The sequence below is a fragment of the Patagioenas fasciata genome, chromosome 7, assembly GCF_037038585.1.
Source record: "Patagioenas fasciata isolate bPatFas1 chromosome 7, bPatFas1.hap1, whole genome shotgun sequence".
In the NCBI taxonomy this organism is placed as follows: Eukaryota; Metazoa; Chordata; class Aves; order Columbiformes; family Columbidae; genus Patagioenas; species Patagioenas fasciata.
The window spans coordinates 21,707,648-21,723,344 of record NC_092526.1 but is presented as its reverse complement, the minus strand read 5'-3'; the positions used below and the strand labels follow the sequence as shown (position 1 = coordinate 21,723,344).

The following is a 15,697-nucleotide window of genomic DNA, read 5'->3' as shown; positions in this document are numbered from 1 at the left end:
TCTCTCTGGATTTGAGCGCCTATAAGTAACTTAATTACTTCCATAATTTTATCTGATGTGAATTTGCTTGAATTCTTGACACCTGTGAAGAGGTCATAAGAAAACTCCAGCAAAAACCACAGAAAGCAATACATACTGCACTTGGACAAAAGACTAAAAAGTATCCTAATGTACACTTAAAACCCCAAATTTTCAAATTTTATTTCTTGTAGGGTTTATTTTGAGCATTATTATAAATAGAAATACCTTGATAAAAGGGGAGAAAGGGCTGAATAACGAAGCAAGTAAATACAGTATCAATGCCATAGTTGTGTACAACAAGCAGCTGCTGAATAACAATGGCTGAGGGTTCTGAGGGAAAGGAGCTGTTTATTAATCTAGCAGAACTGCAACTTAAACAGTAAGACAAAAAAGAAAATGGGAGCTAAGATCAGGAAATATTATGATTTTGAGGAAAAAAAATATCCCTGTCCAGGAAAAGCTTTCAAGCACACTAAACATGTGCAAAAGCAGAATCAGTCTGGGGACTGATTATCCAAAGGAGAAGAGGAGCCTTCTCCTTGGGGTTCCTAGAGTCCAGGGTTAAATATTACAGCAGGATGTTGGATTGGTGCAGAAATGGCATTTGGAGCAACCTTATATAGGATCAGGGTCAAGATAACATTGTAGATTACAAAGGGAAATCAGGAGGTAGAATAAATATAGAACATAGAATAAATTGACAACAGAAAATGATCCGAAGAATAACAAGTTTTCCCTGCATCTCGTGCCTCTGATTTTAGGAAAACACTAAAAGTAGGCACTACCTGCACAACAGAGCATAGAGACCCTGTAAAATTTGTAATCCCTCAATTATTACCAAGTTATGAGATAACTGATTGATTTCCCTTTTCTTCCATTTAATTACTCTTACAAATTTAGCTCCACATTCATGGTGTTTTTGCATAATGAAAAGATGGTGGAGGAAACAAAACAGAGCTACCTTGATTGCATCTGCTCTTTCCCTTAGGAAAGGGCTGTAACTAATCCCTTCATTTTTATTTTAATTCCTGTTTAGCATTAATGGTCTTCTTTTTAGTCACCTATCTCGACAAAAATACATAGAGTTGTACTTATTTGTCCTGTATAAGAAAATGAAAAACATTTGAACAGTTCAAGCTGTGGTATGCAATGCACCACAACAATCCAAGCATTTCAGTGCTACTGAGGTTTCCAGGGTACAAAGCAGCAAAAATTGCCTTTTAATGAGCAGTTACTAAAATAAATAACCATTCACTTCACAGAAAGCGCGACAGAAGTTGGGCCTGCTGAGGTGTTGTACTGAACACAGAGCTCAGGTATTGTGAGGCTGAGGAACTCTCCATCCTTAATAATCCCACTGGAAACGTCTGCCTGTCTGGCAGAGAAGAGGCGAACATTCACTTGCCCCATGCGATCAGGCTTCCAGTGCTTAACCATCCCCTACTGACCAGACAAGGAGCCTCCTCCACTGCCGGCAGCACAGCCAGCTGGCCAGCAGCCACCTCTCTGCAGCTGAAACATACTGACTATCAGTCAGCTGGTGGACTACTGTAAAGATAAAGAAGCACTGAAACAAATGAACTAATATGATAAACCTCAGTTTTATCCATAGTAGTTTCTCAACTTTTAGCAGTTCTTTGCATGTGTGTGTCCGTCTATAAAAATCAACCCTGAAACTTACTGTGATTTTATTTTTTAAAATTCTTTTTCCCAGAGACTCTTATTAATGTCAGTATAACCATTTTGGTATTTCCCTCATGCATGATACAGAACATGCTGTATCTGATATAATAAACAATGTTTTTTACCCTGTGTTTTAATTTCATACACATTTTCAAAATCAACTCCTCTTCAACTTAAGTTTTCCACAAACCAGTTGCTAACATTCTTCTAGAATATCTTGCATCTGACAGGTAAATGTGTGTATTTTTCCCACTTTCCCTTGGACTCCTGGGATAACTGAATTAGCAGGATAAACAAACTTGTGTCTCTCTCAAAAGCTTCATCAAGCATTAGTAGGACTGCACCTTTTCAACATTTATTAACTGGATCTATAATGTTTCAAAAGAAATGCATATGCAGAGAATTCTACTGGGGGAGCCTGAGAGGCTGGGAAGCTGCTCCATCACAGCAATTTGCATTACTGACTGGTGCTGGTTTTGACACTAAGCACTTGGCTCAAAGAGTGTGAAATTAGCAGACTCATGTTGCTACTGCTCCATGAACAATCACTGCATCATTGAAGAAGAATGATTACCAGCTGTCACCTCATTTTCACCTCATCCAGTCTATATTCCAAACTTTGCAGCAACAGTATCTTTAACCCTGATCTTTACATAGCCAAAGATGACATGATCTGAAGAGCAACATAGGAAGTGAACTTAATTTTAGCACTTCTGTTAGTAACTCAGTGTTAAATGTTTTATGTGCCACAATTTAGGGCATGAATTTTTACTTCTTGTACTGATCAATTCTCACACAAAGCAGGTTTTCTGTCACTGCAACACCTAGCAAACCAAGAATATATTTACCTCAGGGAGTCTGAAATTCGGTGTATTGCAGTCAAAACCCTTTATTTTAAGGTTTAAGTACCAAGGCATATACATTACACACAATGTTGCACAATTCCAGTTAGGAAAGGTCCAGGCATTTTTCCTCTGATTCCCATAGGAAATATATAGTTACAGAGCAAATTGTGAAGCACAATGTAGAAAGATCAAAGCTAAATAATCACAATTCTATATAAGCAGTATAAAGAAAGGAGACTATGTAGTATTTTAAAAAGCAGGATTCATTCTCAGTCATAAAAAATCACGTTAAGCAGATATTTTCTACACAGACACATTTTTAACCTACAATATAACCTAAAATAGCATATAATGGTAACTCAGAAATGAAAACTCACTCTTGCTGAAGAGAAGATACGGTAGTCTGTAATCAGAAGTTGATTTGCTACGAACGGGATATCACTTCCTTAGTTTGCCTAGTTAGAAGAGCATTTAGCAGTTTAACTAACAATATCTGAGAGGATTTGGAGCCCACAAATCTGATTTTTCACTCCATGCCAAGTTAATTCTCATGAACAGTAAAAGGGATGGAGAGTCACATCCTTTGCTGGGTCTCACGAATACCTCCCCTCTTTCACCTCTCACTCTGGATGAATACTGGGTGATGCCTGTTTAGCAGCAGAAAAAAACAATTCTTGTCTTCAGTTCTCCGGCAGAGGTATTAGGAGAAAGTAAGTCACAAGTTCTCACATACAAGCAGTAACTACCAGTAACAAGCAGTGATCATGAGTAAGATTCACCAAGGCTGTCATCAGGACTGGTGCCACTAATGCATATCGCCACTTGGACACAAAGTTTTTAATTACTACACATTATTACAGTCTCTGATCTTGAGACTTGGTCAAAGGGGAAAAAAAAAAAAAGTGAATATAACAGTGAAACTGTTTGTCAATACCAGCAAGTGAACGGAATAGATTTTCAAACATATTGTTGGACAATGCACATTGTTGTCCCTTCCTGATTTTAGCAAGGGCATGAAATCCAGTAAGTGTGGTCTCCTTTTCATCTGCTCAAATCCAGGGGGGAAAACGAAAAAGAAATGCAGACATATTCACATCAACAGAGCTTACCTAAGAGATGGGGATAGAATATAGGACCTCAAACTTGATAAGACCACCTCACTTTTTCTAACATGTTCCCTCCACATGAGCAGCAGGCTTTTAATAGTTACTAGAGACAGATGCTAAAAGTGAAGAATTACTGGACACCCTAAGCTAGTACAGAACACAAAGAGATGGAAGAATAAAGTTAACCAAAGCCGTGCAGCCTGTACAAACCAGTCTGGTTTACACTGAATGTGAAATCAAGGTCATATAATGAGTCAGTTCAGCTGCCGTTAAGAGAAACACATACATCTCTTCAATGGTTCTTGCACTGAAAATGTAGTTAAAAGGAAGAAAATTAACTATATAAAAAAGTAAAACAGGATCTGCTACCTAGTGGCTGTTATTTTCATGAAAATTTTAAAAATGTATATTTTTAGATATATTTATAGAGTACTTAGAAGGTTTTGGGACATTTTTGTCATCTAATGCTTAGATCTATACAACAGTATTAGCTGAATATGTGTACATAGGTATATAAATAGATGGATAAATATAGGGTTTTCAAGAAATACTTCCTTGTCTTCTATTGAAGCAACATCGTACCTTTGCTGTTGAAAATCGCCAAGGTAACACTTGTATTAAATGCTTACATTTATTATAAATGTAAAATAGTAAATTACAGCAGTTCTCAGGCCCTTTTTTATCAGAAGGGAGTGAGTTTTGCCAGAAGTAAGTTAGAGATATGTAAATAGTGAGCAACACTGCCTAGGCAGAAGTTGTAGATAGCAAGCAATTTACAAGAGGATGTTTCATCTGGTTTCCTTCTGTACATTTACCACTTTCTATTAAAAAAAAAAAAAAAAGAAAAAAAGAAAAAAAAGGCCTAAATTTTGAGTTCTTGATACAGAATTTTCCAATACAGTGTGACATATGGTGAGTGTGTGAGCACGTGTTGGAGGAGGAGATGGTGGCTCAATGGATTAGTCACTTGCCTTTCACCTCTGGAAGCATAGTTAAACTCAGTCCTGAGCAGAGCTGCACACTATATTCCAGATGGCTAAAGTGGGCCTAATTAAAATGAATTCAGTGATGTCACCTCGGATCTAAGTGAATCGCATGCACCACTCATTTGGCATTTTGGCAATGTCAGCTCACAAATGAAATAACCAGATTAAAATCCTCCCTTAAGTCTTTAGGGATAATGGTCACACTGCATGGAAATACATGCTATCATAACTAGAAAACACAACTGTATTATCTGTTTCTCTAAATTCTAATTAATGCATTATTCTAATACAAAGAAATATTAAATGAGACTTGCATGTGAAGTAAATCAGTGCACCAACATTTCAGTCAGATAATTCCTTGGATATACACACTGATTTAAACCAGCTGTGAATCTGGCAACATAATTTTAAAAAATTCTTTATTTTAGCAAAATATTTTTCCTTTTATGTAGATGTAAATCAAAACAACACAAATCACAACCACAAAGAAATACTCAGAAGTGTAAAGTATTGTTAACTCAAATACTTTACACAAAATCATTCTTTACAATTCATCTCTAAGCTAAAAATGAGGATTTTCTAACCTTCGCAGTTTGGGAAAGTGTGAATGGAAGAGTAGGAAAGACTGCCAGTACCCTGTGTACCATTTTAGCCATCAGTCTAATAACATTTATTTATTCTGAGAACCTGTGATGTAGATAGGCTGAAGTAGGGTAACTTCTTCTTCCTCGTCTAATTTAAATTCACAAATATTTTGTTTCCTAGCAAGGGTGTTTTCCTCCATTTGAAATAATGATTTTTGTGTGTGTGTGTGCGTGTAATATAATACACTCAGGAATTGTATCCTCATGTATATTGTGAGGGTTGTTTTTTTTCTAAGTTTGTTTTTTTCTTCCAACATTTCTTCAACGGATAGTGAACTGCTGGGCCCACAGAGATCTCCAGACCACCAGCTCATGTATTTGAAAGGCATCTGTTTATTTTTAAAATGCAAATGCAGCCTACCTCAAAGACTGACTTGCAAGAAATGAACAACCTGAACAAGTCAAGAGGTTTCCAATCAGGAGCTGTGTTCTTCCCTTATATCAGGCTATGATCACTTGCTGTCAAAACCACTTAAACAATATCCTGGAATCTGAATGAAGTCTCCCCACAATTAAAATGAGCAGGATAATCCTGCAAGAATTATTCAGGCAAATCATTTTTCACACAGTTTAAAGTAATGATAAGGTCATTTACAAAAGAAATCAGCGCCTTTGAAATGCTGACTTGTAGACAGAGGACTGCCTGGAGGAGGGCCATAGATAACAGTGAAGACTGGCCTCCTAACACTACCCTCGCAGTCTTTGGAACTGATTCTGATGAAGAGAAGGCCCAATAAGGTTAATACCCCTACTTTGATCTCTGTCAAAGCGTACCAGCAAGAATTAATTTACATTTCAGATGAAAAAGGTTGACAGCATGAAAAGGCATCTTGTTTCTGGTATGTGAATGTGCTGTAATAGATCGGGAATTCTGAAAGGAAGTTCTGAGGAAGCTAAAGGGATAAGCCGAGCGGCTGCTTTTATTGGGAAAGAGATGAAAGGAAAACAAATTTCAATATGCGCTGTTCTGTAGAAACATGTAAGCCAAATGCTTCCTAAATTTCAAGGCCTGCTTGAGTGGGGGGTGGAGGGGGAAAGGAAAGGGAAGTACATATATTTTAATTATATGGTTTTGCTAATGTCTGGATGACAAATGCAAACGATATATCCCATTGCCTGAAATGGCTCATTTTGAAAAATATACAAAGATGATCATACTCCATTTTACTGAAAAGCTGCCTTGAACTACATACTTGCATTATAAGATGTGCAGGGAAGGGAGAGATTTGGAGTTGCTTCTGTCTCCATGTCACCAGGCACTTGGACAGTGTAATGTAAACAACAGAAAGACTGTCAGTCAGTGTCCTTTAAAAGCTGGAAAATGGCCACCATTAGCAAGCATGAGCTTTGATTTGAGATACAGAATAATTAGCATATAGCGGAGAGAAAATGTGCACAAGAAGAATTTTCAAGTAAGAAGTCTTAGAAACAGGTTTCCAAAGGCAGACAGAAATGTGTTGCAGATTATTATTCTTATTCTTATTCTTATTCTTCTTCTTATTATTATTCTTCCGTTTTGAATGCAGTGCCAGGATAGGAGAAGCAGACAGCCTAATTAATACAAAGGTGCACTGTGTCACTCTTAACAGTATAGTCCTAATGCTTCTTTGCCCAGATTGATGGCTGAAATTGTTGATTGCCAGGTGACACAGGAAGAGGCTGTGTGTGCTGGTGGGAAAAGCACTACCAGCATTCCTCCAGCTTTAGGTCCAGAGGCTCAACAGACGTGTCCAAATTCAAGGGTACGTGTACACTCCCACCGCCCCTGCCCTACCATGTTCCACACGTCTCGGAGATGGCAGACAGCAGAATAGATCCGTTGCTTTCTCTAAAGAGCAAGTGATGAGCATGCATCTCCTACACAACTAAGAATTCTGGCTGGATAAAACTTTAAGGTAGAATGTCCCCTACAGTCTCCAAGTGATCCCGCTACACACCAGCTTCCTACCGAACCTGAGATAACTCTTGTCTTTAGGAATTCGCAACAGTGGGACAGTGACGGGTCAACTGTTTCACTTTCCTTTTTATGGCAAAAGGCTGTTGTAAAAGTCAGGAAATCAAAGTCCAAATATGGCCAAGTGTAAATGCAGCAAATACTTCAGGGTAGTTGGAGGGGTACTTTAAGATCTGCTCTCTGTGCTATCATGAAAACAATAGGAAATGACAACGCAAAGGAGAGGAAAAAGGGGAGAGAGTGCTTCTGCAGTATCCTAGTGCTTGTTGCATGGAGAGAAGAAAATTCCTCCTTAATAGTTCTCTATTTAATAGAATATTCTGCATTTGACCCCAGAACTATAGTTCATGATTCCACACAACAGTAGGCATACAAAGCTATCCATTTTATTATTTATCCTACTGATACTCCGTTCCTTTCTGTAACTAGATTGGTATTTGTTTTCTGATGAAAGTCACAAAGATGCTTAATTTCAGAGTAGCAAACTCAGACAAAAGAAAAACAAATTTATTTACTGGAAATGGTTTGAGAACAAACTAAAAGAATATTTAGAACACATCTTTTTCAGACTGACTTTACACTATATGATACAGAATAGAGAGGTGGTAAAACTCATGGAGTCATAGCACAGGAAGCTGGTAGAATAAAGATGGTACCTTGGTTTATCTGTAAATACATTTGCTACAACTCACTTTTGATCGGCTACAGCCTTTCAGCCTGGAGTTGGACAGGGAAGGTGCATTACACTGCATCACATGGAGGCTGCTTCACATTGGCAGCATCTGAAAACACCATCGAGTTCATGGCACTGGATCTTAGATTTCTGTGCCATATGGTACCCTGCTCTCTAGCAGAGACCTACACACCCCTATGGGCCTGTTCCTCCAATAATCTCTTTAAAGTTTATTCAAATTCATATTGATATGGCTGCATAGGAGTCTGGCAGAGAGTCAAAAGATCAGCCAAAGCTGGCAAACCCAGCAAGCAGTCAAAACAAAAACCTGGCAACCTGCCAAGATGAGGGCTGACACAAAGGCAGAGAAATCCATGTCCAGTGCCTCCCATCCACACTTCAGTCAAATCACTTCAGTGCTTCATACAGCTTTACATATAGTTGAATCATATCGACTGTGCTCAAAAGAATCTTAAAGAATTAACTCAACATCTTTTAAGCAGTATGTTTTGCTTCCAGAGAAGTACTTACAAAAAGCACAAAGTGCCTGATACCTGTCACTGGTGTAATTTGATACTGAAGCACAAACGATCAAAAGAAAAGTTTTCGATAGCTTTTGTTTGTACTGCGTGTATTTCTCTTAGCTACAAATACCGACACATGAAATCACCCACAGCAAAATAGGTGTTGGCAACTGAAATAATGTTTTAATTACCTGCTTGAATATGTATAGCGGCATCAGTTCTTCTGTTCTTTATTTCCTTGTACTTCCTGCGAGCTTCATATCCTCTCCAGGCTAAAAATACAAAACCATGTGCTGGAAATTACATTCATTTAAGGAAGTGTTACAGAGTCTACAGAGCCAGAGATGTGCTGAAACTTTCATCCCTCCTGCCATAACCACTCCAGCCCTCACCCCCAGTACCTCTCCCCCACCCACCCACATGTTGAACTCTGGGTTCACGACTGCAGGATTCACATCCCCACAACTTCAAACACTGCTTCACTCAGCCAAATTTTAATTGTCACCATGTGCTCACTGATGTCCTAATCCAAAAGGCAAAGGTACATGATCATGTCAGCACTAGAATTCCCCTCCTCACACAGCTCCCCAAATTCAATTTAAGGAAGCCTCCTACATTACTGACAATCAGCCACTCAGGCCCACCCCATGATGTATGTTAACTGGAATTCTGGTATGCATGGGGGTGGGGGGCACGTTACTGCATTTCATTTATGTGCTGCATGCTAGCACAGACATACCTAACAAAATTTTCATTTTGTGCACAGGCATCACATCCAAAATACTAAAATATTTAAATAAAGACATTATCAAATACTAAGGTGACACCTTAGAGTAAATCAATAATATTTGCATCAATTAGCTGGAGAGAAAAGCACCTCCAGTTATTTTGATTTCAAAATAAACTATTACGAATGAATAAATAATGTACATGCAATTTAACAGCTTGAAATGCAAAGACACTCAGTGAAATAGGGAATGTGAACATTTACCTGACTGTATGGTAACAGCACTATTTTCTCTTTTCTCTCTGACTTTCTTGTACCTCCTTGCTCCAAGCCATCCCTTGATATAGGCTTGCATGACCACCACTCTCCCTATAACTTCTCGCAGGAACAAATTTAACTGCTCTATATGGTAATACTTTAGAAAAACCTGAAATGGTACAACAAAAAAATCAGTATTACATGCAGGCAGTAACATAATCTCTTGTATTCTGCCTTTTCTTTAGTCTCCTATAAGCCTATTTTAGGGCACTGTTGCTGAGAAAACTAGTAAAGTACTGGTTGTTGATATCATAGCAATCTAGTGAATCAAATATTTGCTCTCAGTGTGCTTGTGGAACTTCATTATTCCACTGATTATAATCACCCCATCACAAAATAAACTACATATTTATCCCCTTCACAAAGTAAATTGGCCGGAGGATATTTCAGGTATCAACAATTTTGAAATATAACCTTTCTTGTCAGTGGGAAGATAAATCCTGAGTTAAATTTGGTTTTAGACATACTACTGTCTAACAGCATTCTGCTTCAGGAGGCAAATCCTACGGGTGCTTACACCTACTTTATCTAGGTCTTGAGCATGAAATTCTCCTTGTTTTTCCTTTGTGCACTGTAAAACAACCCAAGATATTCTATAACAACCTTTTTACACAAGTCATCCACTCCATTTGGAACCATGAACAAAGGCTCTTGACAGAGCCAGCAGGATCTCACCTGAAACTCCACAAACGGATAATGTACCAGCCAAACTCACAGGATGGGCCAGTGTGAAGTTTCAAGTCATGCCATGATTAAGAGAAGGAGGAACTTCTGGGAGGCACCACCACAGCAGGCACTGACAGATGTACAGCCTGTGCAAAGCATGCTTAGGAGGGGTACTCAGTGTACCCCTCCTCTTGCAGCACTAACTCAGCTGGCTTGGGAGGGCACCTCTGTCACCTGGGAGGCTAACTGGAGCAAATTTCTTGCTCTTTTGTTCATTTTTGCAGTGCTTTTCAAACCACTATTAGACACGTTTTGCTATTATAAAAGGATACTAAAGAAAATGTTAGCATCCTCTACCTTCGTTTTGCCCAGAATCCAGTTGTCTAGTTTAGATCTCTCCAAAATGGCAAGACAGTTTTCTCTGCTACCAAGGGGAGTCTCATGTGCCTTGAATGCTAGGTAGTAATACCTGCAAAACCAAATGACAGAAAAATAATTGACTTGACAATCAATATGCACTTTCATTGTTCTTCTCTAGCTCAGAGCTCCATCTCCAGAACTCACGGGTCAAATTTTCTGTTATCCTCAGTCCTCTTCATAAATCATGACACAGCTGTCATGAACAGATATTTGAGAATATATATATATATGACACAGGAAAATAAGAAGCATCATAGTGGTGACAAGAATCTGATGCATTCTAGAAATCCGCAGTTGGTGTAATAATCCATAAAGGTCTTTCAATAACCAGTGCAACTGAGAAAACACTTAAGGTTGCTCTGAATTTTTCAGACAAGTGAGTGAATGAATGACAGGGAGAAGAAGGAAAAGTGCTAGAAATCAGAGTAAAAGAAAGGAAGGCAAAAATAAAACTTTTTGCCTAACCTGTGTAAAATAATTATGCCATCTACAGAACTGCATAACATACTTCAGCACGGTTACATCTCACTGCAAGTCCGCAAATTCTGTTGAATAAGTGGGTGCTACCTGAGATGTTCAATGGACTTTTACAGATTTGAGAGGGAGAAAAGTCAAATACTAGCACCAAAGAAAGTGAAAAGCACCAAAAGTAAGCTATGCATGTTATTCCAGCAGAAAATGCAGAAGTCTGGAATATTTCAGTGCTCTTCTATGTTAAGCCACTACTTTTATTTCTATTTTTAAAAATAAAGTTTATAGTCCTTCATGTGTTGTCTCACAAACATGCACATATTCATGCAAATCCACGTTATTTTCTTAGGTTATCATTCTGCTTGAAAATGTCCTACACATAACACATATTAATCTACATGTTTCCTAAAAGGATTTGACCAATCACATTCTCAGTAGCAGTAAGGCTACATAAGAGAAAAGTGAGTTGCCCTAATTTCTCAGATGAAACTCTAGAATTGTATCTTTCTTAACCAGTGGTTCTTACACTGCACTATAACCTATCCTTCACAGAAACAAATTGTATTCCAGACAAAACAAACATTAAAATGGGATTAATTGTACTTAGTAGTCATTAGGCGCAAACCAACATATTTTAAAAGTTGAATTTATTCCCAGATCAACAATTGCAAAGCTAGGACATACAGTGTTAAAGTTGAACATTTAAATAAGTCCAGGTATGCTAACACATGGAAAACTTCAGAATGATGCTATGCATTAACTAGCTGATTATGGTGAAGGCATTTTAGTGTTGGTGGCTTTAGATTAGATTAACTGACTGTAAACAAATGGTTTAAGTTCTCTCCCCTCCTTAAACAGTGAACTGTGCAACTGGTCAATAAACAGCATTCAAACAGCACCATTAACTACTATGCCCATGCCTCTTTCTAAAATTCCCTTCACATTCCAGACTTAAAGGCAGCATCAGTTCTACACAATTTACTCAAAAAAGTAATGATTAACCCTTTTTTCTCTTCAAAACAAATCTTTGTACTAAAATATACTGGCCTGAGATGGAGAATAGACAATGATATGTGAAAAGCACGAGGTGCAAAAGGGCAAAATCCATTTCTTACCAGTCCCCCACCAATAGTAAGGAGATTCTCAACATTCCAAAAGATCTTTGCTCTTTCTCAGCCTTGGAGTTGAAAAGCATAAGACACTCATGTTTTTAGCACTGAAAGAGCTGTTAAATAACTTTCAAAAATTCCTAACTTGTATTCATTGCATCTCACCACTTTCCAAAACTTTCACATCTGAATTCATACAAATAATTACATTTGACTCTATGTCTGGAGTATGAATGAAGCAATGTAAATGAAAAATGAAAAAACATCTAAGATACTCTTGAAATGCAGTAGCAGATACCTAACATCTATGCTGTAAATCACCAGATGAACATAAAATCACAAAAATACTCTCTGAAAGACATCATTTGGTCCATTCTTCAGATATAATTCATAAGGGGTTATCAGACTTCTCATTTCTAGAGGTTTCATATCTTTTCCATTCTACAAACCTTTACCAGTATTCTGTGAATAACAAGAGTCTAGAAAGTACCCGTGGAAGGTACAGCAGTTTACCATTTTTTAAGTGTACAGGAACATTATGCAAAACTGAGGAAATCTTAAAGCCACTGAAACAAATAAACAGTTCCATGGATAACAGTAAAATCAAAATATGGGGGATGTTATAATTTTGTTTCCAGAAATCACTTCAGGACTTTGGTACAGTGCAGACTCAGTGTTAAAGTTTGCACTAAAAATACATCCTTTTAAAAGCAAGCATTTATTTTCTCTCTAGCAAACATGTTGACTTCTAATTTAGTTCTGTGCTTCCCTGATTCTGAATAATAAGTCTATCACCACTGTATTTTGGGGGTTAGAAGAAAGCATGCACTGAGGTAACGTGTTTTACAGGATTTTGCAATATTTGACCATTTTTTTCCTAGCTCCACTCAACGCAGAATGTGACTCATTAAGGTAATGAGAAGTTTAATACCGATGGTTTAGAGACTGTGTGTTCTAGGTGTACCAACAGTGATCTGATGCAAATTTGCACTGTCAGACTGAAAAAGCAGTACCAGCCTCACTGGGATCACTGTCACAGCAATAGCACTGGTATTGCCATGAACATATGATCTGAGTAACATCATCTGGCTGCTGTGGAGTGGGTAACGCTTATAGGAAAAGTGTATCCTGCATCCTAACGCAGTACAAAGAACCTTAATGCAGAACATAAATGGGCAGAGAAGAAAAAAGACAATCCTTAAATGAAACCTGTACAAAGCTTCTCAACGCATCCCTGTGTGTTTCTGAGGTGCTTCAAGCATGACAGTATTTGGCAGCATTAGACTCTCAAGACCCTTATTCTTCAACCCATGTACATTACATATCATATTCCACAAAAGGTGCCTACCGCTAGGGGGGTATGTGGCAAGGACATACCTGCATACCTCATCATGTCATGTGAAACTCCAAGGGCTTGGGCACTCAGACAAAGCACGAAGGGTCCCACCCAGTGTGACTTTCAGTGCAGGTCCCCATGAGAAGCACACACCTCCCACAGCTGCTGTGCAGCACATGGTGAAGACGCGGTGCCACAAGCTGGGCACACCTGCCTGCCTGGTCGGGTCAGTAACCTGTGCCTGAAACCCGGGACTCCAGCCTGAGAAATGGGCCACACTGCTTCACAGCAAACATGCAAGAGAGACACATGATGGCACACGGTGTGAGACAAGGCCAATGGAGACAAAGTGCCATGGACCTGATGGGTCTGCAGTGTTTATAGAGGCTGCAGATTACATTTTCCTACTTTAAGTAAAATAATATGTATATTTATTTACATAAACCAGATGCTTTTATTGTTGGTAAAAGAAACAATGTGTGAATGAGTGACAATTAAGTCCTCTCCTCACCATCTGTTTTTTAACCCAATAAACTATGTCCAGGTTTGCAACACTGAAATAATCTGTTCTACAAAAACCCAGAAGACAGTAAAGAGTAACATTAGACAGAGTTTTATCTTTTGTTTACCTCCCACCTGATAAACCCTGAATGGTTCTGTTCCCTGCCTTTGATTGTTTTGTCCTCATATTTCCTGCTAAGAGTTTACAAAACAGCATTATTGAACAGGCAGATAAGAAGCACACCTATTTGTTTAATAACATCAAGGGAGAAAAAGTGCTGGCTCATCCATTTTGTTGTTAAGTTGCTCGAAAGGATCAAAATACCAATTAACTTGCTGGCTTAGAAAATCTTTGATATCCTCACATTTACTGACATTCTGAAACTCTCGTTCATACTTGCCTAATGTCTTTTTGATTATGAACAAAGAAGTGCCAATCTGTTTAGCATTTGACCTGTTTTTTCAAACATTTTTATGTATTCAACTACTTAGTTCCTAAAAACACTTGACTAGTCATGGCTGTAAGTTGAAGAAAAATGTTTCTTGTTCCACTGATAGCTTTTTAAAGCGTTGTTCTTTTATTTCTTTGTTTTTGCTTTTTCCCAAGAGCAAAACAGGATAGAACTGATTTATAAATAAAGCATGAACTGAAAAAAAGAGCAAGAACATCCCCTCTCCCACCCCCCTGTTTATATTCTGAGCTCATGAAGTAGTCTATGCAGTTGGGCAAATTGCTAAATCTCCCCCCACTTCCCTTGTTGACTTGTTTTGACTTTCTTTCCTGAAAGAATTACATCAAGTTGGACTAAAAATTTGGGGAGTATCTGACAACATGTTTAACACAACTTGCCCTTATCTGTAGAAATGGAAAGCTACAGTCAGAACTGCTTTTTCTTACCATTACTTTTCAAAGTTGTACTCAAATTCAGTGCACTTCTGAATGAAAAGAATCTACTGATATGAGGTCTAATTTCTTCTCACTTTACACTTATTTTGGTGGAGTTGATCTTAGTTCACCTTTCTGTAAATTGGATAAAAGTTAAGGTTAATAATTCTGCCTTCAGCCTCTTCAGGATGTTGCACAGATGTGGTAGTGATCACAAAAATTAGTCTCTTTGTTAAACCTGCTTTTGAATGGTGACCTTACTAAAATCAGTCACGTAACTGTAACATGTGTAACACACAAAAAGGTCAGGGGTGAACCTATGTCTGAAAATTAAATTGCTGTGAAAGACAAATGAACATGTTGGTTATCATTTCTGGGATACACATACTTGAGTGTTTTCCTATTATGTATTCATTTGGTATATTAATATACTACAAACCAGAAAAAATTGTAATTACAGAATCACAGAATGTTAGGGATTGGAAGGGACCTCAAAAGATGATCTAGTTCGATCCCCCTGCCAGAGCAGGAGCACCCAAATGAGGCTACAAAGGAATGTGTCCAGGCGGGTTCTGAATGTCTCCAGAGACGGAGACTCCACAACCCCCCTGGGCAGCCTGTTCCAGTGCTCTGTCACCCTCACTGAGAAGTTGTTTCTTCTCAAATTCAAGTGGAACCTCCTGTGTTCCAGTTTCAACCCATTACCCCTTGTCTTATCATTGGTTGTCACCGAGAAGAGCCTGGCTCTGTCCTCATGACACTCACCCTTTATATATTTATAAACATTAATGAGGTCACCCCTCAGTCTCCTCCAAGCTAAAGAGCCC

General features: G+C 38.3%; 1 protein-coding gene across 10 annotated transcripts in view; it reads right to left on the bottom strand.

The window, feature by feature from the left end:
- Positions 1 to 15,697, bottom strand: part of MYO3B (myosin IIIB) — a 237,898-nt gene that overhangs the window by 94,296 nt on the left and 127,905 nt on the right. For 9 of the 10 annotated variants that reach the window (XM_071811056.1, XM_071811057.1, XM_071811055.1 and 6 more), the window contains exons 28-30: positions 10,505 to 10,616; positions 9,428 to 9,590; positions 8,628 to 8,708 (exon numbers count right to left, since the gene is read on the bottom strand). In XM_071811056.1, the coding sequence (XP_071667157.1) occupies positions 8,628 to 8,708; positions 9,428 to 9,590; positions 10,505 to 10,616 (356 nt within the window). Of the gene's footprint in view, positions 1 to 2,961; positions 3,197 to 8,627; positions 8,709 to 9,427; positions 9,591 to 10,504; positions 10,617 to 15,697 lie in introns of those variants that run through there. The other variant, XM_071811054.1, reaches the window with a different exon arrangement.